Raw genomic sequence first — 27,616 nt, 5'->3', positions numbered from 1 at the left:
AAATAAAGATAACTGTTATCCATTTCACCCACCAGTGACGTGCCTGAGGTAGGTTACTGCCCCCTTTAAAAAAATAATTCGTACGCCCGTGGATTTTTCTGGAAAATAACATCATTTCTAAATTTTTTAATCTATTCTGAACAAAACAGCTCTCTTTCAATTTTTTATAAAATGAACGGTTTTTGGTTAAATTCATTTGGTCTTTTAGAGATATTAAGAAAAATTCTTAAGAAAAGTTTGTTTTCAACACCCTATATCTCAAAAACGAAGCGTTCTAAGACCTATGTTTATAGGAACTTATCTTATTAAAAAATGATTCTCTATCAACTGTTATTATTCATTAAATCGTTTTTGTTGATTTTCAGTGCACATCATATTTTTTTTATTATTTCACAAATGTTGGAACAGTTTCATGCCAAATAAATTTAACCAAAAACCGTTCATTTTATAAAAAATTGAGAGCTGTTTTGTTCAGAAAAATTTAGAAATGATGTTATTTTCCAGAAAAATCCACGGACGTACGAATTATTTTTTTAAAGAGGGCAGTAACCCATCTCAGGCACGTCACTGGTGTGTGACATGGATAACAGATATCTTTGTTTTATTCACCATAACTAATGTGTTATGAATACCAAATTTCAGTTCAATATATGTTGGTCTTTTAGAGATATTAAGAAAAATTCTTAAAAAAAGTTTGTTTTCAACACCCTATATCTCATAAACGAAGCGTTCTAAGACCTATGTTTATAGGAACTTTTCTTATTAAAAAATGATTCTCTATCAACTGTTAAAATCCTACTACAAAAAACTGACTCACCCTGTATATTGGTTGATATATAAATACATTTTTATTCAAGACAGCTATGGAAAGACATTTGTCATATTACAACCTCCTCTTACTTACTCTTTGTCGTCTTCGCCCTGTACATCGGACACGACCGGCCGCGCAAAACAAAGTGGGGTGCACATCCACATACTCGTATCCTTGGCTCATCGATTAGTTCCATGTTTGTAATTCATTCGCTGCCCGACAAACTGGTAACTGCTGTAAATTAATTTCGAAGTAATGCCCTAATGACTAGTCAATCCCTTGAGGGTCCATAGCCTCAAAACACTGCTAAACGGCTTGTATGCACTGTTTCTTTCCCCTTTACTTCACACCCCAGCGTAGGACGACGGAAAAAAATGTATCCCTTCGAAGGGACGCCTAAATTTTTTATATGCGGAAAGTAGACAGTGTTTATAGTATCAGTCTCGCAATAAAAATCGCAAATACGAAGATAGGTGTATAGAATATAATTTGTAAAGTTTCTATTTCATATTTTTTTATAATTCGATTAGGTAGCAGTGCTTTGAACTTACTCTTTGAAAATCTTACTCGCGAGAATTAAAATTGTAATTTTATGAATTAATTATTAAATTTTATCAACCTACATAATTTATGTAAACTTTAAAGTTGATTCTGCATTGATCTTATCACTTTTCTCTGCATGTTTCACTGTTTCACACTGTTGCAACACCCCGTACATCATAATTTCATTTAAACACTTAACCGATATTCTTCGCTAAGTAATTGATACATTAAAAGTTTCTAAGGCTTCATCTAATTCCTCTCAATTTAGATACTGTCCAATCTCTCTAAAATTCGGAATATCCCTCACACAATACATTGAATATCCAACTAAACCTCCCCGGCAACAATGGGCTATTGTAGCCTTTCAGAGGTCCCCTTGGAGTGAATTTACCCCGGTTACAGGTTACCAAACGTTTAAATTTAAAATACTTATGGAAAAATAGATAGCATCGAAGGAACAGTCGATTTTGAGATTTGATTGTAAGAATTACAGTGTAGGTAATTAAAATAGTTCCTTTTAGTCGTCTTGAGAGAAGAGGAAATGGTTTAAAAATTTCACCATTAGCTTTGAAATTCTCTAAAACGTCGCTCTTAATATACAGGGCGTTTCAAAACGTTTGAGGGCTAATTCAATTTGTATTCCTATGACAGTGACTGAGATTTCAGGATTGCGTGAGGTTCTTTTGCCCCTAATTTCTACGACTCTGGAATAATTGGCATTTTGAAAGTACATTTTAAAACCGCTAGTGTTTTCTGCACGAAAAAGGTACTCATTATCAAAACCTTTAATGCGAACATTTTCAAGATAAATGACGATTTATGATGGAAAACATGAAAGAAAGTGGCAACATGATAAAAAAATATTTCAAAACTAAACAAATAAACTTAAAAACACTTAAGAAGTTTATTTACTTTTTGTTATTATATGTAATGATTTGAACATTGTCTCTTTGGTAAAGGTTGGAGGTCTGAATATATCTAATCATGATCTTGTGCAGATAATATAGGTGACAATTCTAACATCCTAAATTACTATAATTTAAATAAAGTTCTTAGCTCAAGTTTCAAATTTAAACTTGTTTCAATAGATACCGTGCGAAATGTCCTCCAGATTATAAAAAATTAATCGGCTGTTGCTGATAGTTGCTATATTCATACCTTAATAACAGATCACAGTTTCTAAGAATCTCTGAAAACCTAGCTCAATCTAGATCTATCTGCAAAGGAGTATCCCAGGGTTCCATCTTAGGTCCTTTGTTGTTTACAATTTTACTTTTATTCTGTAAGAAGTCTAAAGCCTTTGATATCTATAAATTAATTAAGATTAATATAAATGGGCATTTGCTAGAATTTTCTAAGAGCGCAAAAAATTTAAGTTTCATCTTATATTCCAACTTAAGATTCAGGGAGCAAATCAAGTTAAAAAAATTACCCAAGGAGCATACCTAGGATTGCGGCTTCTGTATCCCTCACCGTAAATATATAAACTTAAATACTAAGAAAATCTTTGTGAGACATTGATATATCATTAGTTTACTCTCGTGACATTTTCAGACTTTTTTTTCTGGACACCCCGTACATGAAATGTTAAGTTTCACCATTTCAACCTCATTTTAAATTCAAATTCAAGTGAAACTTTTTATCAAGTGTGCCTTTTTTCCGTAAAATGTAAAATAAAAAAGTTTTTTCTCTACTCAATAATTTGGTCTTTACTTTAGCGCCGAATAGTGGAATTCAGATCACCCGGTATCTATCTGGTTGCGCACAGACCTCCGCCGGCCCTGTTAGGAGATACATCCGCAGCGCAGGAATCCAAACGAATTCATTTTCCGCGGAATTATCCAATTATTAACGGTGCACACCCCGCTACATTGTATTTAGTTTATTTCACACCGGCTGTCGAAAACATTCGCGCTGGCGTCACTCCGCCGGTGAATCGCACCCTTAGGAATAGATTATATAAGAGTCCGTTAAAATTACTTTTTGTGCCGTATAAAGCCGCCCGATTGATCTGCCAACAGCAATTTGCTGCCATATCGAATCCGCAGTATGGGGCTCACACGAATATAAATTGTACACTTACCGGGACGGAAAATATACGAGTATTTTTTTGATCGTAGGAGCTAGTTGCGCCGGCTGTGAGTAAAAAATTATTTTTGTTCCTACAGGATGTAGCATGAGGTACTGGACAAACTTAAGAAAAAAGTTATAATATACATAGGGTCAATTCTCCATAATTACCGGGTTGTGATCCCTTAAACTTTAGAAATAAGTACTTGTCAGAAATAACAATAACAAATTGGCAATAAAACCAAAATAACATCTTATTTACGTGGTTCAAAATGTCCTTCTTCAGCAATGATATACTGTACAGTACGACCAAGACTAGATTGAGTGACCGCTCTTAAAATACCCGGGTTAGTCCTCACTTGCTGACATTAATTATTATTAATTGGTATCTCGTACGCTAAACTTTTAAGATGGCCCCACAGATAATAGTCCAAAGGATTCTGGTGATCTCTGTAGACAAGAATATGGTCCTCCAGGTCCGATCCATCTATTAATATAGCTTTCATTAAAATACCTTCTCGTTAGTCGACTAAAATGAGCAGGAGCTTTCAAGAATGACTTTTGAATTCTTTCAATAATTAGAGAATAGTGAATATAAATAGGATTCCATATGATGCTTGCATACTCTAACTTCGTTTGGACTAGACTAAAATATAAACATTTAAGAGCTAATATATCTTGAAAATCTCTGCAATTTCTGATAATAAATCCAAGAGTACGAAATGCTGAATTGGCAATCGTGTTGATGTGACTATTAAAACTAAGCCCAGTGTTAAAATAAACCCCTAAGTCTTCAACAGTTTCGCACCTTTCAAGAACTGTGCCATCAATACTATAGGGATGCTCAATGTTACTGCATTTGCCGCTGAACGATAAAACCTTACACTTAGTGGGATTTAAATAAAGCTTATTTTCCTCACACCAATTTTCTAAATTGTTGTTCTGTTCCTGTATCGCTAAACAATCTTCAAAACAAGAAATAGATGAGTATAGCTTTAAGTCATCAGCAAACATTAAGACATTACAGTTTAATGTATCACTTGTAACATTTACAAATAATAAAAACAGCAAGGGACCCAAGTTTGATCCCTGTGGGACTCCACTTGTTGAACAGTAAGTATCTGAGCAAAACCCGTTGTAATTATCGGTTATCGGCTTACAATTAACTTGTACGTTAAATGAAAACAAAATATAGCTGAAACCGCCCCCTCCGCATCGCAACCCGTCCGACCCCTCGCCCCGGCGTCGCAAGCAGGCAAAAACCAAATTAACGAGTCCTCTGCAGCGGCACAAATTTGAATAATTCGACTCCCGATCGCAAATGGAGAGACACGTCCGTCTGTCCGTCGAGTACGGGCCCCGCGTACCGACTTGTGTGCGTGTCGGCTTTGTCGCCGCCAGAAAACCTAACGATTTTACATCAGGGAGCAAAGAAGTCCCGTCAACAATTTGCATTTTACCTCGTCTTAATTAAATTAAAGTCGTAAAGATAGCTCGTCGGCGGAGCGCGTAGTTGGCAAGAATTTTACTAACGAAGTAATTACGTAGCTGCTAATAGAGGGCTATGAAGTTGTGCAAGTTTTGTTCTGACATTCAGTTGTTTAACGCGACTAATGACGTAACTTGAACAGAAACGACTGCTTTTAATGAACCGACATCGCCTCTCTCAGTTGTTTGTAAATAATTGGTAATTGTGCAGCCTCTTGGATCCCCGTAGAACGCCCAGTTGGACTGTTTTACGTGAACCGTGCTCATTTCGCACGGAAAAGAAAAAATTTTGGCATAATTTCTTCCTTAAAAATCATATGAACAACAAATGACAAGTTGACGTGGTGTACACAGATTTCTCGAAGTCCTTCGATAAAGTTAATTATGGCATACTTTTTTGGATTAATTGATCTGATCTGATTCTTATTCTTAAGACTGGCGTTTGTAGACAAGAAATCTTACTTTTAGGTAAGATAATGGTAGAACAGGTAGATCCATTCAGGAAGTGACGAAGCGTAACACTAAACTAGAGCAACTTCCTTTAATTTCTCGTATTGAAAGATCACGGAGAACATGTAAACATCAGAAAATGTACCCTCGCGATTTTCTTTACGTTCAATAGGTCTGCAAAATTCTGGAAACGATAACGAGGTAAAAATATGCTTTTTTCTTATTCTGAGTGGAATGGGCGGCCCTTGTCATTGTGAATAGGTGAGGCCCGTGGCTTTTTTAGTAGCTGGGCAAGAAAGAAAAAGAAAACGACGCAGGCAAACTAGAATAACTGATGTTCACGAGCAGGATTTTCATTCAGACATTATAAAAAATAATACGCAACTAATTGGATATTTTATTAATCTGCTCTCAAATAATCGGAATAAATTTCCATGTCATTTTTTATTATGGAGATCTTCGCAAAATAGCCCTACTATAACCGTAAATTAAAAAGTATGTTATTAATAATAATATCAGAATCTAATAATTGTATTTACAATAAAATTAAGTAACAGAAAAAAACAAAGTGATATATTTACCTAATAATTGACAAAATTGTTCCTACTTGGTTTATGAATATAAAAAAATATGAAAAAATATAAAAACAAATTTTCATAAGGTAGCCAGCCAACTTATATATTTATATATAAAAAAAACGCCGCCAGCTTCTCGTTTGCCTCCACTTTTAATAAAATATTTTACCTAACGGTTTGTTTTGGTTAATAGTAGAATAGTAGGTATTGAAATATACGGTGTGAGAGCCAAATTTTACAGTGATTCCTGGCCTCGGTTGCTTCATACGACGAGCCGCCACTGCCTGAACGTATTGTCAGTTGTCTTATACCCTGAAGAAAACTTGTTGTTATTATTTCTAACTTGCTTAGATTTTCTAAAATGCTGGACAAAAAATTGCTCGTATAAGCCTCCTCCTTAAATTTTACCATTTTCATTGTGTACCATATGTTTCATACAACGGATATAAATCTGACATCTGGAGTACCCCAAGGATCAAGTTTAGGACCAATGTTTTTTAATTTATTTATTAACGATTTATTTCTGTCTCTAATATATAATCATCTATGTTTGCCGACGACCTGAAGCTGTTTATGAACGCATCTAATTAGGAAGATTGTTAAATACTGTAAGAACTGGTAGATCATGTAAATATTGTAAATAGATGGTGTCTACTTCTAAAAGAGAACCGCTAATATTTAACTACACCTTTGATGATGGTTACTGGTACATTGTGATAATGTTAAGGATCAAAGTGTGATATGTGACAAAAGACAAAGAAAAAATCAATAGCGAGCCGGAAGAATATAATAATAATGAAGGTTGCATGGGAAATTATGATGGTTTCACGCAACTGAAACATCCAAACAAAAATCTGTCTATAATTAATTTCTAAGAAAAGATACACAAATTTTAAACAGAATCGATTGCGTGAGGATTGCTTTACAACTAACAATGCTCTCTATCTATTACGTTTATAGCACATTTTACATGAAAATGTATTCAATGATATCCATTTTCCACTTCTGCCAATCTGGCGTTTATACATTAATTTATTTCAATTAGATCTGATCCAGACGAACGAGACACTCAAATCAATCACCGAAATCAGAAGTGGGATTTCCGCAACCAAATCGCTCGCGTCCAGAGCAAGAAAGAACAAGCGAAAAAGGGAGAAACAACCCGAATCGCACACACAATGCCAGTCTAGTGCAACCCACTAATTATCCAGGCTAAAAATGCATAAAACGTCTGAAAGCGCCACTACTTGAATGTAACGCGGTGATCCGCCGATTGGGCGCGTTGCCGTCGCCCCTTCTTATTGGCCGAGCCGTGTGACGCCTTCCAATGGCTGCCAGACGCCTCGTAGATGAATGAAGTCCAACTTGCGGACTACAATACGCGCCGGAATCATGATAACTGAGCAGGTGTCAATCTTCGGCGGGCGAATGTGTTGCACAAGCGTACGGTGAAAGGAAACTTAATTAATATGTGATTGTAAATGGCTGTGAAGGTGCCGGGAACTCGAACGGGGAAAGGAAGACTGTAATTATAATTATGAATACATGCTGCTGTACAAATTGCTTAAATGCCCACTTAGGTAGTTTAGAAATATTTTATTAATGATGTTTTCTTTTAATGTTTAAGGATTAAGGCAGTTTATAGTGCCTTCTTATATTCAAAATGAAATTAGATCCATCAGGAAAGGATCAATGATCGTCAATACAGATGATGCGATTAGATAACGGGTTATCCATTTTCTCCTTGGGAAAGTAAAGTTTAAAAAAAAACACATTGAATATTTAAATTTCGATGGAACTTTTATTTCATAATAAAGTTTGGACTATGCCATTATGCGTGAAAAACAATATCATTCAAATGTACTCCACGGAACCGTTTGCAGGATTCAAACTTTTTGAGGTAATTTTCGAAAACTTTTTCACACAATTCGGGCAATAATTCGGCCATAACTTGATATATCTCGTCCTTCAATTACTCCAAAGTTGTGGGATTGTTCGCTTAACCACGGTCTTTCGCATAGCCCCACAAAGAGAAATCCAAAGGCGTTAAATCGTAGGATTTTGGTGGCCAAGCTACATCGCCGAAACTCGAAATTACGCGTCCTGGGAATTTCTCGCGCAATAGAGTCATAATTGGCCGCGTTGTGTGGCATGTGGCCCCATTTTGTTGAAACCACATATCGTCCAGATCAAAATCTTCAATTTCAGGCTAAAAAAAGTCGATGATCATGGCGTCACAATGTGCCGTATGATAAGCCCAAATGCTGAGCTCGACTTGAAGTCGAAAGATTCGGGTCATCGTTAACACTTTCATTCACAGCGGCTATGTTAACCCGATAAATGTTTATCCTTTTCCTGAAATGCCAATATAGTTTATAGTTTTAAAATAGCTTCGAAATTGCCGCCACCTTTTTCGCGTTGAGTACCTAATACGATGCAATTAACTATGTTGTTGAAAATATGAATCACCATAAATATATTTTTTTTACTGTTGAAGGTTTCTTCACTATTATACATAAGTTTAATAAAATTACTAGAGTATAATAAAATAACACACCAAATTTCATTAAAATCGGTTAAATTGTTTACGCAAAATATTTTTTTGAAATAAATTTTGAAAAAAAATTTCGAATTTTCAAAATGTTGCAGAGCCTCAAATAAAGCATCTAGATACTTGAAAATTTTTTCACATAGAAAAAACCCCTCAACCTTGGTTTTTGAAAAATTGAAATCGGTTGATTAGGAGGGCCACAGTAAATTTTAAATTTTTTTTATTTTTAAACAATTAGATTACATTTATCAATTTGCAATTTAGTTTTTTTCAAAAATATTAATTTTAAAGTACTCGAAAAGACGCTTCTTCTTTTTAAAAAAAACTTAAATTCCATTTATTGATTCTCGAGATATAAGCGGTCAAATTTTATTGGCATTTACTGTTAATTAATAAACAATTTAGCAATAATCTTTGATCCAGTGGCTTCGTTTTTCAGAGTTCTAAGCTGGAAAAAATTTTCATATCCATAAGTTATCGGCAACATAGATAAATCAGCGGAAAAGCTGTCGCTCGCACGCGCGAAAAGTGACTCAAAACACGAAAAGTGGGGAGAGGGCTTCGCTCCGAGACTGAATTCGGTTTAAAATGTGGGGGTACGAAAAAATTGCATTATCTCGGCTTCTAATGGACCAATTTTTTTCAATGAAAAAAAAAAATTATTTGAATATATTTTTTTTTTGTTAAATACAGATAAAATTAAGAAAAAAATAGTAGGTAGGTACTTTAAAATTATAATTTTTGACAAAAACTAAATTGCAAATTGATAAATGTAATCTAATCGTTTAAAAATAAAAAAGAAGAGCGTTAACTTTAAAAATTTACCGAATTCAATTTTTCAAAAACCATTTTGTAGGTTGAGCGGTATTTTCTATGTGAAAAAATTTTCAAGTATCTAGATGCTTTATTTGAGGCTGTGCAAATTTTGGAAATTCGAATTTTTTTTTAATTTTGTTCACAAAATTATTTTGCGAATTTGGTGTGTTGTTTTATTATACCCTAAAGTTTTTTTTTACCAAAATTAGAATGCCCTCGGAGCAATTAAAATATTTTAAAAAAATTATTAAAAAAACTTGATTATTTTACCTTTTTTTCATCAATTATTGCTATTTTTCAACATTAGTAATACGTTTAAACATTTTTAACTTTCAGTATATTGTTCAAAATTTATTTATTATTTTCCTCTTCAATATTCTTTCAAAATGCATAGGTTCCAAGATATAAGTAAAACAATTTTTTAAACATTTTTGCAATTTTGAAAATTTTTCGGACCTTGTCTTGATCTAGGGATCTACACTTTTATTATGTGAATTGTACTGAAGGTAATCCAGAAAAAATTTGCTTGCCACTCTCACATCCACCTCAAAATAGATCCGCCCTGGTCTACTATAGCAACACTACTTTTCGTCTCTAATATTCTGTCGAGAACAAAACTAACATACCTACAATTAAAAAGTTAATTTGCTACTGTAGCAATACAGTTCACTTGATTTAATTGTATATCTGAAATAAGTATTTGCTACAGTTGAAACATTGAATTATCACAGCATTCCGGTCTATTTACCGTTAATGTACAGTCCAATTACCTTTAATGCATCAAAATTGCATTTAGCTGAAAGTTTCATTAACCGTAGCAACATAGTTTAATTACTACAGCAAGAAATTTTAATCAGAGTTAGTAGCCATTGTTAGATGACCTGTGTTCACTTGTGACTAGCAACTGACTACCAGGAATGTTGTATTCTAGCTAACTTTTTTCTCAGTGTATCTAAATATATTTACTGAAACCAAAAATCACTTAGGAATTTTATTTTTGTTATAAATCTAGATACATAGGCTCAAAACCCCAGTATAGTGGATAATATTTTTATACAGACTTAAATTTTTAAATGTATTAGTTTTCGTTTCAAATTAAAAATCTAGAAGGCTTTGGCGATGCCTGCAGATGAAAAATTGACCAATTACTGACATTGCCGATTGCAATAATTGTCTAAATAATAGAGTTTGCTTAGTAATTTACATAATTTTAGGTAAGACCTAAAATTTTCACAACTTTGAATGTTCTAGGCATGTTTTGGTGTAAAATTTTTTACCATAATTTCAATGATTCAGTCAGTGGTTTCAGTCATTAATTGTTCCTGTGCATAGTAAAGTAATTTACATAATACAGGTAGGATTTATATCAGTTAACTTTATTTTATTAGAATTGATACTTCAATATAGTGTTTTGTTACAAAATCCACCGCTAGATGTCGGCGTTTATTTCTCGCTGACAGTACTTCGTCCTCTTATAACTAAAGACATGAGAATTATCGATTGCAATATCAAAAACCGACTACACGAATCCTTAAAATTGACTCGTTCTGTAACGGTACACAAAAAAAAATTGCAAGATTGACTCTTACCTGTATCCTGTCCTCGGGCAAATCCGTTTTCAGGCTGAGCATCTCCCTGGCGTAGACGTCGGGGTAGTGGGCGTCCTTGAAGGCTTTCTCCAATTCCTCCAGTTGATAGCTCGTAAAAATCGTCCTGCCACACAACCCACCAAGGGTAGTTAAATATGTAACACAGGGTTCGTAGCCTAACTACCTAGCCACGGCCCTAACTTTGCGCTTCTCTAGGAATTGCAATATTCATCGGGACGGGACGGTCGCCTAACGGAAGGGTTGAGGAATATTTGATCGAGGGGCAGTTGCCCGAGTCGCTTTGTTTGCTTTGCAATACCGAGTTTGCTTTTCGATTACTTGTGGCGTTCTCCAGGCTTTCATAATTAATTAGAAAGGTAGGTACTTTTTTTCAGAAAATGTAAGAATTGAGATAAATAACACTATGAATAATTTTGAAAGGATTCGACCTTGAAAAATAACAGGAAATGGAAAAGGGTTCGATTTTTGTGAACTAATCATAGGTACAGTTGATAATCGTAAAAATAGCTAAGCCTTAACTACCACGTACTCACTATTTATCTTATTTATGTGACTTATTATCAGAATAAATAGTTACCTATGGCGCCTCTTCTTCTTCTTCTTTTTATTAAAACCACCTAAACCGTCCGCCACTGAAAAGTCTTTGGAATTATCTAACTGCCCTGAAACAAAAGAAAGTATATTTAATTTAATCTAATTTTGCCCTCGCGGAAGAACTTAGTAGTAGTGAATCGTTAAATTCTCTTAATTCTTGGAAACAAATTCATCAAAATCGTAAATGTTAGTCAACTTCTGCCAGTTAGCTGTCAAAGGTCAGTTTTAAGTCAGAATTAGACAGTTAGCATTAGTGAAGATATGGTCGTACGAAATAAGAGGTGTCAATATACTATGTGGCGCAAATAAGTATAAGGCGAAATAAGCTACCGGGTGACTCAAAGAAGAGTGGAAGGAAATAACTTAAAACTAACTAGAAGTTAGAGAATGCAGATTTGTTATCAAACGTGATTTAATAATTTCCAAATTATTTTATTTAAATAAAATCATAAATATAATAACCGTTTTGCAATTAAAAATAATAAAAATAGAAATAAAATAATATTTTAAATAAAGAGAGATAATAAATAAAAAATAAGAACTACAAATTAAAGAAAAATGTTTCATCCACAATCATCACCATATAATCGGACTTTTATCCACACATATGAACCGTATAAAGTGATACTTTATCCACTAGTGGAATAAAGTAACTTAATTTCACTAGTGGAATAATGAAAAAAATAATAAACCTATAATAAATCAAATTTAATTTATTTACTTATTAACATTAACGTTTACATTTATAGTAATAGACATTTTGTTTTTTGTTTTATCACATTTAATTTCCTTTCCGGTAATAACAACCCTTGTAGCGTTGTTGCTATCATTTTCGGAACGCATAACATCTGCCGAAGTTTGTGAAGACTTTTCACAAGTTACGGATGTCTCTTCTTGTAAGGAACAGCTATATTTTCCTTGGATTTTCCTTGCAATATCAAGTTTGTTAGATATAGACTCCTCAACATAACTTTCTGTTAGCTCTTCCATCCACCATGCCGTTTGATGGTTGTAAAATCAGAACCTTTATTTGCCAATAAAACTGGTAAAGTGCGCCTCATACAATTGCCAGTATATGTTTCTGGATTTACGATATTCAGAAATGAAGCAACTATTGAGAGTACATTCGTCAATGTGTTGATTCCAACAGGCTGAGTACATTTTTGCTTGACGTATTTTAAAGAGAATATGTCTTGTATTAGGTGAATTGGGCGCAGAGAAATATATTTTCTGCATATTTCAACAGCATTCACGCAAAATCCTTCTATAATTGTAAATTTTCTTGAAATGCGCGTCTTAGTGTCAGGTATTGAAACAAGTAGGTAACTGCCAACGTCCTGTACGTCACTAATTTTCAAATTTGTCTATTCGCAGGCACCAGAGACCCCCATTATTAGTGCAACCTAAAATAATTCAAAGTTCACTATATACCTAACAACATTTAAAAGGTAAAGAGATATTACCTTAATCATTAAATATTTTTTATCGGAAGCCCCAGTCAAAAATTCTTCAATATGTGCTCTTTCCAATTCTGCAATTTTTTTGCTTTGTATCCTCTCGAATAATTCTTCAAATTAGCAGTAAGCTTGTTATATTTTCCAATATATATTTTTGTAGACCTTGATAGTAATTTAAAAAATACGATAGCATGACTTCATTTATTGTTATTACTGTGCGTTTTACCTCCCATTCGTTAAATTTAGCGAACACTTTTTGGTAATGTTCCCTGGATTTCGCTGGCAATAAATGGAAAATTGCTTCTTGAGCTTCTTAAAAACAGCCACAGGAACACAATTACTTTGTTGCATTTTTACCAAATTCAGATAGAACTGTTTATTAAACAATTGATAGTAAACATCATACTATAGCAACCAGTGGGTATAACAAAACCTACCACGTTTCATTGAGTACTAGTAAGAAATATCAAGTCGTGCGAATATTTTTTTTATTAAATTCCAATAATTCTGACTCCATAATATGATTACAATAAATAGCTATTATCCAGTTTTCTTTCATTCAAGAGAACTATCCCATAATTCCCATTACGGCGCAGAAATTTTACCACTACGAACACTGTCAAACTAACATTCATGGGGGCCCCTTCGTGACACGTTTGTCCGAGCCCGAGTTTATTATTAATTATTTGCTGATGTGTAAAGGGTGAAAGCAAAGCAGCCCGGGCAATCAACGCCTGTGTCCTCCATAAATTGTGCTAATGGCCCAATGGTATTTCATAAGTCACGACAGGCCCTCGTCTGACAAACAGCTAGCCGTACCCTTATCTACAAACTGAGGTTAAATTACTTGGCTGCATAGCCAAATAGTTCCGAGGCATAAATTAACTATTGGGGTTGGGGAGGACCTTGAAACAAACCGAGTTTATCAGTAATAACCCTTTTGGAAGTGCCTAATTGTGTCACTTGGCCTAAAAATATCCCGTAACGGTTCTTAAAAATATATATTACATATTGGATAAAACCACTGAAGTTTTAATAAAACAGCGCCACAAAACAGTGGACCAGTGTATCTTATAGTACTTTGCTAAATCAAATCTCAGAATTTCGGGATCAATTCGTGTTTTGACCGTAACATCAAGACTCCTCTAGATAGAAGTCAGTGATTAGAAAAACATTCGAATTCATGATTTCATTGCACCATAATCCCATAAACCTGTAGCTTTATAACCCAGTGTGTAACCATGGAATCACGATAAAACTGATCTAAATATTTTCTTATGTTATTTCATCCATGAGGTTAGAAATAATAAATGAATCGTCGACATATCTGAGGCAACATTTCGGCTTTGCTACTTTACTAAATTCAAGAACTTCTTCATTAAGCTATTATCTTGATCTTATCTTTTCTTCTGAGTAGATGATGTAGTTCAAGAGTTCTGGTTTACAGATGAAGTATGCTCAATAGACTAAGGCGTTGACTATACCTTGTTTTTGGACCGGATTGTGGTAAGACACAACATTCGACATTTGTATCTGCTGTAAACGCTGTTTCCTAGAGTACCATCCAAATTCCTCTTGACTAGGACATCTATAATAGGGTTCCATTGTCTTACAATTACTTGGTAAAGCTGATCTAGTGATGAATTCCATTCGCGTAATCTAGAAGTACTTATATGCTGCATTCATGAAGGCAGATGTTAAATGTTTGTCAACATATCTGAAGCTATACAAATCAGTCTTAAAGTTGTTGATTCTAGGCCTTTTTCTCTCATGTTTCCATGTCGATATTTGCTGAAGACAAAGGCAAATCCACAGTTGCTTTTGTTTTCCCATAAAAATTATACTTAAGGGGAAAAAAGTTCATTTGGTTCATTTGGCGTCTACTTTGATGTAGTAAAGAAGTATTAGTATGACTACGACTAAAATTTTATGAGTGAAACTATTGCAACAGAAGTGAGTGAATTTACTCAAATCTAAGTTTCTGCTATCAAGTGAGTGACTTTTGACTCTGTTCAAAGTATATAAAACCAATTAAGAGTTGACTTTTCTCTAAATTTAACTATTATTGAGTAATTTTTTACTCAGACCTGGTTTATATTTTCATTAAATTTTAATTTAAATATTGTATTAAAGTCATAAATTACCAAGCTACCACAGTGGTTTCTACACCCACGAGATGACCTAATGGGGACGATGGGAATAGACAAAGACAACGCACGACAACCATAGAATGGGGTAAGTTAATAATGAGGACATTTACTCCGATTTAGGTACAATATTGAGTAAAATTGAGTGAAATTTGAGTGACATTTTTTACTGAAGACCATATTTTGAATACCGTTTAAGACCTGGTTAAACGCATTTGAATGTACAATAACGTCACATGTCTCATTGGTTAAGTGGTTAGTTAACAAAAAATTAACCGGTAAATATTTCTGCTGCGCCTAGAAGGAACTTCCGAACGCCCCCGTACGGGATTTAGGAACAAAAAGTCCCCCGATTACGTTAAAGTGTAATTAACACGCCACGACCAGGCAACGCCTCAACTACCTGTTTTCTTCTTTTTCTCCCATATCGTATTTCCAGAACAATCAATGTCTGTAAACAAAAGGACACAAGTGAGATTAAAAGCATGGTGTGAAAATGTGAATGACGGCGAGGTGTGAACGCGTAGGCAAGAGCCCCACCTTCTCATACGCCTATTAAGCTCATATCTGCACTCTCTCCGCATGGCCTCGAAGGGGTTAACCAAGGTGTGAAAACATCAACATCATGGTCGTCGCGTTCCCATTGTGCCCTATCGGGTTTCAAATGCGTTCGTCTCCCGGAATCATTTCTCCTTTTATTCCTCGTCCTGTCGCCCTAATAGCCAGATATGGCACTTGGTTTTCTCACATTCGAAGATACGTAGATGCAAATCAGTGGCTCTTGAGCTATTCGTACATTGTCTCGTCATTAGCATTAATTGAATACGGCCACTCTGAATTCAAAAGGAGAGCAAATTTCATTTTTACTGCAATCGGATCCCAAAATAATAGGCAGTGATTTCATCTTTAATCCGGTTCACTTTCCTGTGCTTCATTCTTCCAGAACAGTCGATATTGCACAGTTTTGGGATATTCTTCTGCTGCGTTTGGCAGAGAACCTCTGCTGTGGCAAATTCTAGACTTTCATTGGTGTTTGGTGTGTGACGTCAATTGGGTTGCGTTTATTCAGTTGTAACAAAAGCCGGGATGCGTAGTAATTTATTTGTTAGTTCTTGGAACGGATGGGCCAAAAAGTAAAATATTTCAGTCAACACTAATTTTATCGAAAGGTTAAGAGTCTTCAAGTAGGTTTAGCGTCGCCACAAGGTCGTCCTTCGGAGAAGGCCTCATGAAATTTAGCAATATCACAAGTTCACTGAGACCGTCGGGGCCATGTGTTGAGCATCTGGTATAAAGAGAAAAATCGATATTACTAAAAACGCGCGAAATGCATTCGAAAGAACACGTAGGAATTCCAAGATATTTAAAGTTGTTAGAATGTTGTCAGGTAAGTAATAATAGGTCAAATAGCTGTTTTTTTGGCGGATTTTCCAAGCTATAAGGATGGATTAAATGAGATTGACTAATCCGTCCTCACAAGAGGAGGTATAGGGTTGTTTGTAACTTTAGTCTCAAAATTATTTAACCAATTGTAAAAATCAGTCAATTAGATAACGATAAACATGGCATAGTTATGCCAAAGCGTCCCGATATTCAGGGTTTCCGCCAGTGGAAGATAAGAACATAAACATCTGGACCCAAGAAATGGGCGTGTCGAAGCGAGGTGTCGAATTCAGGAGAGATCTCCGAAAAAACAGGCAGTTTTTCCTTAGGTTCCACATTGAGCAGTCTACTTAGTTTTAGAGTCTAGATTTAATTTAATAATGGATAAAGTCATTCCAAATTTTGCTAAGGATCGCGCATTCCGTGCATATTTTTTTTGTTTGTTTTGTTTTTATTGTTATTAAAACCTGTAATTCAAACTGGATGGTATTTTAAAAATGAGCTTCAGACAATAAAAAAAATTCAGGCTGCTATCTTGTCTTACAGGATATGAAGAGTGCTTTTGAGAGCTATGCGTGCCGTGAATAAGGAAAGAGGAAATAGTGATATGGCGAAGAAACTATTTAAGACAAAGTATTAGAAGCTCGAAAACTAAATCGTATTATACATATATTGTTATACATTCTTGTGAGATGGTAATTTTCTTATCTGTATTTGTATCCTATTTTTCTTCTTTATTGTCTGTGCGTCAGCTCACATGAGTATATAGTTGTAATTTAATTCAAATTTTGTTTGTTATGTTCATAGAGAAAGTCTTTGTTTGAAAAAAAAAATAATAATTAAAGATTCAAGCAAATTTTTATCTAATATAAGTAGTCTTACCTCAGGGTAAGCTTCTGAGAAGATTAGTATTTTGATTTTGAATTAATGTATTTAGATACTTAATCTTGAGAAGGAAAAGGCAATTTATATTTGAATTATAACTGGCCACAGTTATTCTATTTCTCGTAAAATTAATTTCTAATGCATTTCATTACTCTGATCAAATATATTTCAAATTAAAATATAAAAAACATCAATACACTACAATACATGTACAAATACAAAATCCTGGATGGAGAAAAAATGGAAAAAAATCGATAGAATGGAAAGATGGAGAAAAAAAAGAAAACTAAAATAATACATTAATAAATTATTGTACAGCATTATTCAGTAAATATTCCTCTAAATTGTAGGGGCAGATAGCAACTAGATATTCTCTAACTTTTTTTTAAATGTGTATATATTCTTTGAACTACGAATATAATACCAATCACATTTTCAATTTCGAATATATTTTATTACATTATACATATTTCTTTAAATTTTGTTTAAAATTCATTTTTTACGAAAATTTTAATCGATCATATAATAATTTTTATTTATTTTATCTTTTCTTTCTCAATTTCAACCATCTACTGTACTCCTATCGGTCACACTTATTCAACTTATAATTTATTTCTTTAAAATCAATTTTACCAATTTTATTTTCCCAAATTTGACTTTCTCATATTGGAAGTAACAGCAGGATTTTTGAAACAGGGTGTGTATGTCTGGTTCAATGTATTATTATAAGTGATAAAGTGCGATATCGCGGCATGCGCATCAGCCAGGTTAAATGGGTGGTGATGGGCAACAATTGTGGAGAGCTATAAGCTTTTTAAAGCAAATATTCATAGTAAACTTATTTTTTATAATTTTCTGTTCTTTGATTGCTTCTCAAGTAGTACGCCTATGGAATCTTGCACCCCTCACCTCCCTTACTCCTCTAAGTGCTGGATATGAATCACTGTCCATTATTATGGGTATAAAAACAATTCAAGCAGGGATTCAAAAACTTAAAATGAAAATAGCTCTCCCTAATGATATATAAATAATATGGAAATCATTTTTATAAAAATTTGGGGTGTAATGGCAGAAGGTTTTTGAAACACTCATACATGAAGGTTGACAGGAATATTTTTAAGACATCGAAATTTGTTTTTTTTTTTTTTTTTCATAGAAAAATCTTTTAGTAACTTACACTATTCTAACATCGGAACACGAGAGAGTTTTAAATGGCATGACAGTTAAAAAACAACCAATTTTTATACAAATAGTAGACGAATTGTCAAAATAAAAACAGTCACGAAAATATTGAATTATTAATATTTATTCTGTTTTCTTCATGCTATTATGTACAAAATATTTTTACCGCAATTTCTTATCTCCCGTATTTTATCATCTAAACACCCTGTATTGTGCTTTATTTAATAACGTGCGATTTTTCGCTATAATTACCCATTATAAATAATTAAAATTTAATTTCTATCGTTTTAGTGCGAAAACGCTCTATTGCGCTGGTCGCTCTCGCTTGATGACGTGGGGCCGCATCCAGGAGGGCCCCCCCAGGGAGTAGGGCCGCCTCTGCCCCCCCGGGGACGCCACTTCACTTGGGCATAATTGAATTTCCAAACCGGTAGCTTATTGGGCAGGAGATTGCCAGCCTCTAGAAGCCCCGCGATGATTAGTTATTTCATTTCGTCCTCTGGATTACGACATATGGGTAATTTTAAACTTCAATACACTTCGATTTCTTTGCAACGGGCGCAAATTTAAATTGCTTTTCCCGATTACGGACGAATTATGCGTTTGGTGTAACGTAGATCCGGATTGTAGTGTGCACGTTATAGGATGGTTGCAAGAATTTGTCACGTGTAGTAAGGTATATGACTAATACTTTACCAATAGACAGAACTATCCAGAAGCGTTTATAAAATTTTTGAAAAGAGGAAAACCTATGAAAAGTACAAAAGCCGACAGCAAGCAACGATCTAAAAAAATGGAGGTGGATGAAGATAACAGATAGAAAAAATTAAGCGCCAAAATTGGTAATATTAATTCAAAGTGTTGGTGACAACGAAATCATTTCTGAAATGGGCAAAAACGCATTGAAAAAACATTTATATGGTATGAATTTTCAGTACGGTAAGGTTGATAGGAAAAGTATTCTTAACTACTCGAAGAAAATTTATTGTAATATTGATTGGTAGCAGTTAAAGAAAATTTACTGATATTTTCATTTTTACACAAAAAGTAATATAATTAATAATTATCTGCAGTCAATTCTTTTTTATTGATTTTTCTCTTTCCCTGATGGCATAAATAGTCGAAACCAAAAAAGAAAAAAGAAAAAGAAAGAAAAGTAAATGTTTATACTAAATTAAAAAAGGAGATGAAATTATTTGAAGTGAATTAAAAAATATTGCCGGCAAGGAAGGAATATTTTTTACGTGGATGAAACTATCGACGAGGGACAAAATGAAAATGTAAATCATTCACTTAAAAAAATGACAAATCTCAAGCATTTTTAGATGGATGATAAACAAAAAAAATACATTTTTTTCAAACCCCGGTCAGGGGTGACAAAATGGGTTTTTCAAAATAACTCAACTAAGGGGTAAGGGCTAGAAATTTTTTTTTTATATATAAGTTGTAGAGCATAAAATTCTATATAAAAATGGTCTATTGATACTTTCTTGTACTATTAAAATTAACAGAGTTAGGGTGGCTAGAAGTTAAGGGCTGATTTCAGAAATTTAAAAAATCATAACAGGCATAATAATGAATGAATTTTATATATTTTTTAATTTTTAATAAAAAAGTTAACTGTTAATTTTAATAGTACAAGAAAAAGTCAATGGGCCATTTTCATGTAGAATTTTAGGCTCTACAACTTTTATAAGAAACTTTTTTCTAGCTCTTTTCTAACACGATGGAGCTCCATCACATTATGGTTTACGAGTATGAAATTATCTGAATAAAAACTTCCCAGACAGATGGATTTGGAAGAGGTGGCCATGGCCTCCTAGATCACCAGATCTGAATCCCTTAGATTTTTCTTGTAGGGTTCTTTAAAAGAAAAGATTTACAACGAACCTGTTGTAAATCCAGAAAATGTAGTAGCTCGTATACACGCTGCTGTCGCGTTAATAGACCAAATGCTACAAAGAGTTCATGCTTCAATATTGAACCGTGATAATGTCTTGAAGTAGAAGACAACTTATTTGAACACCTTTTGTAAAAACAATTTCTATTATTTAAGCACAATATGGTTTTAGTTTATAAGTTTTTTCCTCTCCATTTTATAAAACTGTTTTATTATTAAAATGTTTTTCTCTATCCTCTCCAGGTTAAAATAATTCCTTACACCCGCGTACAACCGACAATCAGAAACTATCTTACCTACTATTGGTTATAAATTATTTGCCTTGGTCCTCATAAGAACAGAAATCAGTTTTGAGACAAAAAAAAATGGATTTAGTTTTTTGAATAATTTTTTGAATAACTCAACAAAGAAAAACAATCGGAAAATTTTCCACTCTTGATTGTCAATTTGTTTTTGTCTTCTTAATCAAACCCCAGGAGGACGGGCGTCACTTTTGGGCACCCTGTATATCTCAAACTAACTTATATAAAAAATTCACGCAAGTTGACTAAAATTGCGATTTAATTGGACTAAAATAAAACCTTAGGCCAATGTCTATTTAAACCGACCAATAAGAAAGTAGTATAGATATGCCGAATAATTTGGTTTAGTATTAGCCACTAATTTAAATTGAATTTTTTTCTAAATTCTATAATGAAATCTTGTGCAAATTTAAATTTGGGGCCCCCTCTGTCATTCAAAATGTTTTGTTAAATAAAAATTCATTATATTCAAAAATGATTCTATTATTCCTCATTATAAAATCTTTGGCTACTGTTTCAGTGCTTAAATCCTGTTTTTAGTTTGAAGAGAGGAAGATAGGTGCTTCTTTTAGTTGTTTTAATTTACATCATGGACATTTCCACATTTTAATCATTTTTTCAGGAATTATACTTTCTTCTGAAATTTGTTTAATATTTTTGGCATATAAGAAAAATCTTATCGAGAAATTGCTATTGTAAATAAAATTATATACATCCAAGCTTCCATTCCGTTCATCTATCCGCTTACCAACATACAAAATTTGTTTGAATATTATTGCCTACGCAGATTACTTAAGAATTAAGCGGGCTTTTCCACCGCGGAAATTTGTTATTCAATTACCGGTGGTAGGGCAGCTCTTTATTGAAAATTCCGAAACCTACCGGTTAATTTGGGGGGTGAACGAGTATAAAATCGTTCTCCCTAAATGCCTCAAATAGCTTCAGCGCCATCTTAATCCATTTGCGTGTTACGCTTAAGAACGTCTGATTGATTGCCCCTCTAGTCCGGATTTTTTGTTGCGGGGGCTAACGCCGTAAGTCGCGCGAAAGTTAATGAACTTCTTCCAAGATAGGACAAGAATAGCACGGGTTTTCACGAGAGAAAATTACGACTCAAACAAGCAAAGCCTCTATCTCAAATAGTTGAGGATATACTTCCTTCTTCGTGTGAGAAACAATGTAATCGCAGATTTACCAGAAAATAAGCAAATCAGGAATGTTACGGAAGGCCTAAGACATTGAAATTTTTCACACTGTTGCTACTGGTTATATTTCTGACGTACACATGTCTCAGGTACCTACTTTCTGAGATATTTCATGATATGCGGAACATAACAGGGTGCTACTTTCATGAATTGTCACTGTTACTCAATGCTTACCCCTTCAATACGGCTACACTGGCAGAGAAGGACCTGCAGTTTTGCTGGAACTACGAAAGCACGACCTATCGTCAACTAGGCGAACAAATTTTTGACTTACGATATTTATATCTCGCGTATACTGCATATCTGTACTTAAGATATTAAAAGCAGCTAGATTATTCGTTTGTTATATCGATGAGGACTAATAAGTTTGAAACCGGTATATGTCTTGTGGATTCGACCGACAAATGATTCCAGCTGCTTACCAGATATTGGGAGAACTTAGAAGCTCTCTTTTAAATAATTCGCTACTGTTTCCATTTTTCACCAGGGTGAATAAAAACGCCGGTAATAAAACAACAACTCGGTTGTTCTAAGACCTCTGGCATTTAGATTTATCGAATATCGAGAGGTCCGGCCCACGTCGGCCCATGAATAAGGGATAAATGGTAAATGGCCGCGCTGAAAAATTCAAAAATCTAAAATGCAAATTCGACTTTGAGATTCGGCGCACGGCTTGTAAAAACCGGCGTAAATGCAAAACAAGCCGCACTGCAGTGACATAAAACTAAAAGCCAAACGGAGGAAACGATCTCGACTTGCGGTGGCAATAAAATGCATCACTAATTCAGCGCATCCAACGTGCACTTTCCTCACCCACCGACTGAAATATACATTCTGGTGGTATATGTTCAGACGCCACCTCCGTGGCTCCTTTAATATTTGAGATATACAGGGTGTAAGAGGTTTGACTGTCATTACTACAGCAAATGAACAAAAAAGTTGTATATTACAAGGGCGTAAGGTTAACAGTTTTGAAAATACAGCGAGTGTTAATAGTGGGGAGTTTCATCACAATGTGACGCAGCGCTTAACGGCACGCGGCAGACTTGTCCTATGGAATAACAAAAATATAAACAACTATTATTGTGAAACATTTAGTAAATTTCAAGACAACTGTTTTCCAGTTTTTAAATAAATAAAATAAAATGTATATGCATATTTATTTTAAATTTGAGACTTTTATTCCTAAGGCCAAAGGACAAAGAAATTTCACCGATCCACTTTCACATCTATCTGAACTACATCTAAAACACCGCGTATATTTTACATATTGACGTACTTGAAACACAAGGTCTGCGATCTCATTTATAGTAGGATACTAAAAAAAATGCATACTGTAACTCGTACAAAAATTCCCCGCAACAGACTTCTTCATCCCGTAATGGTAAAACGAATTGATTATCTTAACATGTGCGCGAGTGGTTGGCATCCCATCGAAAAGAAGTAGTTTCGGGGTAACTACCCCATCTCCAGGGAGCGACTTAACGGTCGATTAAGGTCGCTTAGGGAATGTAATACACTTGCTAACATGTTCGCATTTACTCACTTAATGAATTACATTATGTGACAAACAAATAAAGATCTATTATGTTACTTACTTCGCCGTATGTAATTGGTTCCAATATAGCACAACGGCGACAGTTTTCGGCCGTCACTCACGTCAATTAATTAGAGATTCAAAAAAACATAAGGGCGTAGTAGTGATTTAAGTGGCGTTGATTAAATCAATATTTGACGAAAAAAATCTTTCACATGCAGGGTGTTCAGTGAGAATGTCCAATGAGCTTGGTGTGATTTAGTGTTCTGTCTTTTTTGTGGAGTGGGCGCTCGTTACATCTTATTGGTGGGGCAAACATTGTTTCAGCTTTTTTAATAAATACAACGTGTGAGTTATAAAGGGTGTCCCATTAATATTGCGAAAAAATTCAGGGGAACTTTCCTTGACCAAAAATAAGAAAGAGAGTTTCTATAATCCTATGTCCGAAAATGCTTCGTTTCGGAGATACAGGGTGTTGAAATTTAGAGAAAATACAAGGTTTTTACTAATATCCGGAGAAAAACCCTAATTCCGTCTACGTCTACCGTTTTTATAAACAAACATACCAAATTTCAAAAAAATCGGAATTAGGGTTCTCCAGATATCGGTAAAAACCTTGTATTTTCTCTAAATTTCAACACCCTGTATCTCCGAAACGAAGCACTTTCGGATATAGGTTTATAGGAACTTTCTTTCTTATTTTTGGTCAAGGAAACTCCCCCCCTGAATGTTTTCGCAATATTTATGGGACACCCTGTAGATATTAGTAATATAACATTGACATGTTTCGGTGTTGCTTCAGGAGTACCACAAGGATCAGTTCTTGACCCGGTTGTTTTTTTAATCTATGTTGACGATTTACCTTGTTGTGTGTTTAGAAAAACAATTGGAATTTGCTTCAATTAGCTTAATATTTTTATAATAGAGCAAAAAATATATAGTAATAACTTCTCTGGAACTCTGGACACACTTCTTAAAAAAGTATGTATTTTTCTAAGCACTTGTTGATGTCGGGGTAACAAACGTTGTTTCTTCGTATTAATACGGGCATCAAATTAAATCCTTCCTTCAGACATCCTTACTATCAGCCTTGCGAGACTCGGATATTTTTAAGTTGGTAAACCCACCCTCCGAACGTCTTATTTTTCGTTCCCCTTGCGGCGAGCCACCCTCCCCCTGTTAAAGAATGTAAAAGAAGTATTAATTTCGCGAGGCGTCTTTATTTTATATTTCACAATTCATCAACTGCAGTTACTTAAGGAGCTTGAGCCGGGGAGAAACGTCTCAATTTTTATTCTGTGAAAACGATACTGTTGAAAAGTTTTGGGGGCTCTTCAGTGTCAAAGACTGCCCGTAATTATATCAGTGATTATTTTGCGGCAAAGGAGATTCCAAATTGCAATTTTGAAGGGATTTATTAAAAATTAATAACGTCGATTTGGGTATTTTGCCAATCCTGGAGCGTAGCAAAATCTTGTGCCTAACCCGCTGTATTATAAACCCTATGTTTTTTTTTTATCAAATTCACCGAAAAATTAAAAAACGCGACGCCTAGGAGAAATAAGACACCTTGTATAAATAAAAATAATTTTAAAAAATAAGGAAATTGATTTTATTTAACTTTTATTTGAAATAAATTGAATAACTTGAAAATCCTCCAAAATTCATTCATTTTTCATTAAAATCCTGTTTAAATAATGTATTCCTGGTTAAAAAAAATTAGTTAATTAATAACAATAAAAATTATCGCAATTCTACCTCTTTCTACCATTTGTATCGAGTGTACCCCACACCAAGAAAATACAAAGTCTAACAGCATTAACATGTCTTTCTCATCGGCCATTTCTTGCGCTCGACTTCGCCTCGTCGATCAAAATTCAAACTCGCGTAAACAAAGACATTAAAACAACTCTATAAGCCAAAGGAGTTGGCACTACGACGAAAATACATCCGCACTTTTCTTCCTCTGTTGGCAGATTAGTATCAGTTTTTGTTCCGGCCAGTTAAGCACCGAAGCAGAAGCTATAAATCGCCCGGTTAGGGCCCGACTCGGGGGCCCCGAAACAAAGGACAAATAAAACGAGTTATAACTAGTAAATTTTGGTCTTGTAATATTGGTAATGCGACCATAACATCCAATCAGCGAGGATTTATGTACGGCGGGCCTTGTAAATTTCGCAACGGGCGGGCACCAAATCCAATTGTGTCAACATAGTAGATTAAGCCGATTGTTGGCGGGAACCATCGGAAAGATGGATAGATATGTGCAAAATACGGAATTGTTTACTGGTAGATACCGATGAACGTGCAAAAAATGGGGTTTATTTCTATTAATAGTTTATTTTTTCAAATTCCCTCGCAGAGCATGCACAATTGCGAACTGGGCTGTGCATTGTTGTCAAATCGTTTTCTTTGCTTCTGACAAAGAGTGGGCTCTAACCATATCAACTCGTTCTTGATTCGTATACATGATTTTTCATCACGTAAATACATTCGAAATTAAAACAGAATTCACTGTATCGTCACTGAACACTGAAATGAATAACTTTATAACCTTCCTCAAACCGATAAAGTCGAAGGCTAAACAAATATACGTCAGGTGCGAAGATAGTCGGCTTATCCGCGCCTTCAAAGCCATACCCCAACAGAGCAACGGTTTTTTAGTGCTCGACGCTTCGTCCACATTAACATAGAAAAAAATATGGTGACTTTAAAATAACAAGTGGTTGTAATATTAAATTAATCTGTTTTCCCCAAAATCATTTTTAATTTGTTTTGTGTTGATTAAAAAATATATTTACAGTTAGTAACGTCTCCCTGTACCAATATTAGTCAACATTTAATAAAATATGTAAAAATTTGGTTTTTTTAGAACCGATAGAATGTTTTGTTCAGCGCTTCGACCACAGTGATATCAAAAAAATATGGTGACTTTAAAATAACACCAGTTATACTAAATTACTTTTCATTGTCACAACCCACAATGTTGATTGATTTAAAAACAACTGGCAACGTTGATTGTGTACTAATACAAATTCTCAAATAAATTAGGGGTACCCAGGTTTACGCCGTTCTGTGGCAAGAATTAAGGTATAATCTAAAAACTAACTATAACTCGACTATTTATTAGATTAAAAAAAAATTCAGATTCGTGTTCAGGGAAATACGTACTATTACCCCTAAAAAACTGACTCTCACTTAAAGTTACGTCCTGTATACTGGCAGAAAGCAACCTACTAATGCCTTAAAATAAAACCATACGATTTTGTTGCGCCATATTATTAGTTCGAATTTTTTTTTTCTAAAGTTAGAGTACCTACCGTATTTATCGCCATGTACTTAGCTGAAAATATTAAAATAAGTTTATATTTGTCGTACGTGGTACGAGGGTCGTATTAAGCGGAATTTCTTATACGTATACCTCAGGGAGAACGCTCCAAAGCCCTGGATTAGATTAGATTAATAGATTAAAATTTCCCGCAGCGTTCGAATTTCTTTTTATGTTTTCAATTTAATTCTCTCCGTGTGTTCCCCCTATTCGTACGTTCATTTTAGCTTAACAAGTTAATTCGAATTCCTTCGTTATGTGAAATTCCCGAGACAAGTTTTCGAGTAGGACAGCCTCGCGTGAATGGAAAATGCGAATGGAAGATTTGAAACCTGTTTTCTGTTTCCGAAATCCCCTAGATTTTCCTCGGGGTTAGCACGAATCAATTTTCCACGGAATGCCTTCAAAACCACCCCTGGCATTTAATTATTACATATGTGTTTATTACTGTTTGGTATAAGTATTTTTTTTAGTATCAAGCAAAGAAAACCTGGCAAATTTCCAATAAATGTTAGTAGCATGTCGTAGCTAGTAACTGTTTTGTTGCTCGGTATCAGACTGTCCACAAAACTATTTGTTTCACTTAGTATAGCGACCAAAATTTGTTAATGAATTTTGTGATGTTGCATTTATCAAATAATTTAAGAGAACAATACAAAAATAGTGAAATGTGCGATGTGCACTTCGTTTACGGTCTTGCACCAACCGCCTTTATGAAGAACGTTATCCAGATTGCGTTATTCATTCCTTCAAATTTTTCATAACGTTAATATAAATAGTTT

General features: G+C 34.4%; 1 protein-coding gene across 1 annotated transcript in view; it reads right to left on the bottom strand.

The window, feature by feature from the left end:
* Positions 1-27,616, bottom strand: part of LOC108912001 (visual system homeobox 2-like) — a 94,868-nt gene that overhangs the window by 25,169 nt on the left and 42,083 nt on the right. Inside the window, exons 4-5 of the mRNA XM_018717100.1 lie at positions 11,492-11,576; positions 10,894-11,017 (exon numbers count right to left, since the gene is read on the bottom strand). Coding sequence (XP_018572616.1) covers positions 10,894-11,017; positions 11,492-11,576 — 209 coding nt within the window. The remainder of the gene's footprint in view (positions 1-10,893; positions 11,018-11,491; positions 11,577-27,616) is intronic.

This window comes from Anoplophora glabripennis, unplaced genomic scaffold (assembly GCF_000390285.2).
Source record: "Anoplophora glabripennis isolate ALB-LARVAE unplaced genomic scaffold, Agla_2.0 scaffold88, whole genome shotgun sequence".
Lineage (NCBI taxonomy): Eukaryota > Metazoa > Arthropoda > Insecta > Coleoptera > Cerambycidae > Anoplophora > Anoplophora glabripennis.
This window is presented reverse-complemented; position numbering and strand designations above follow the sequence as displayed.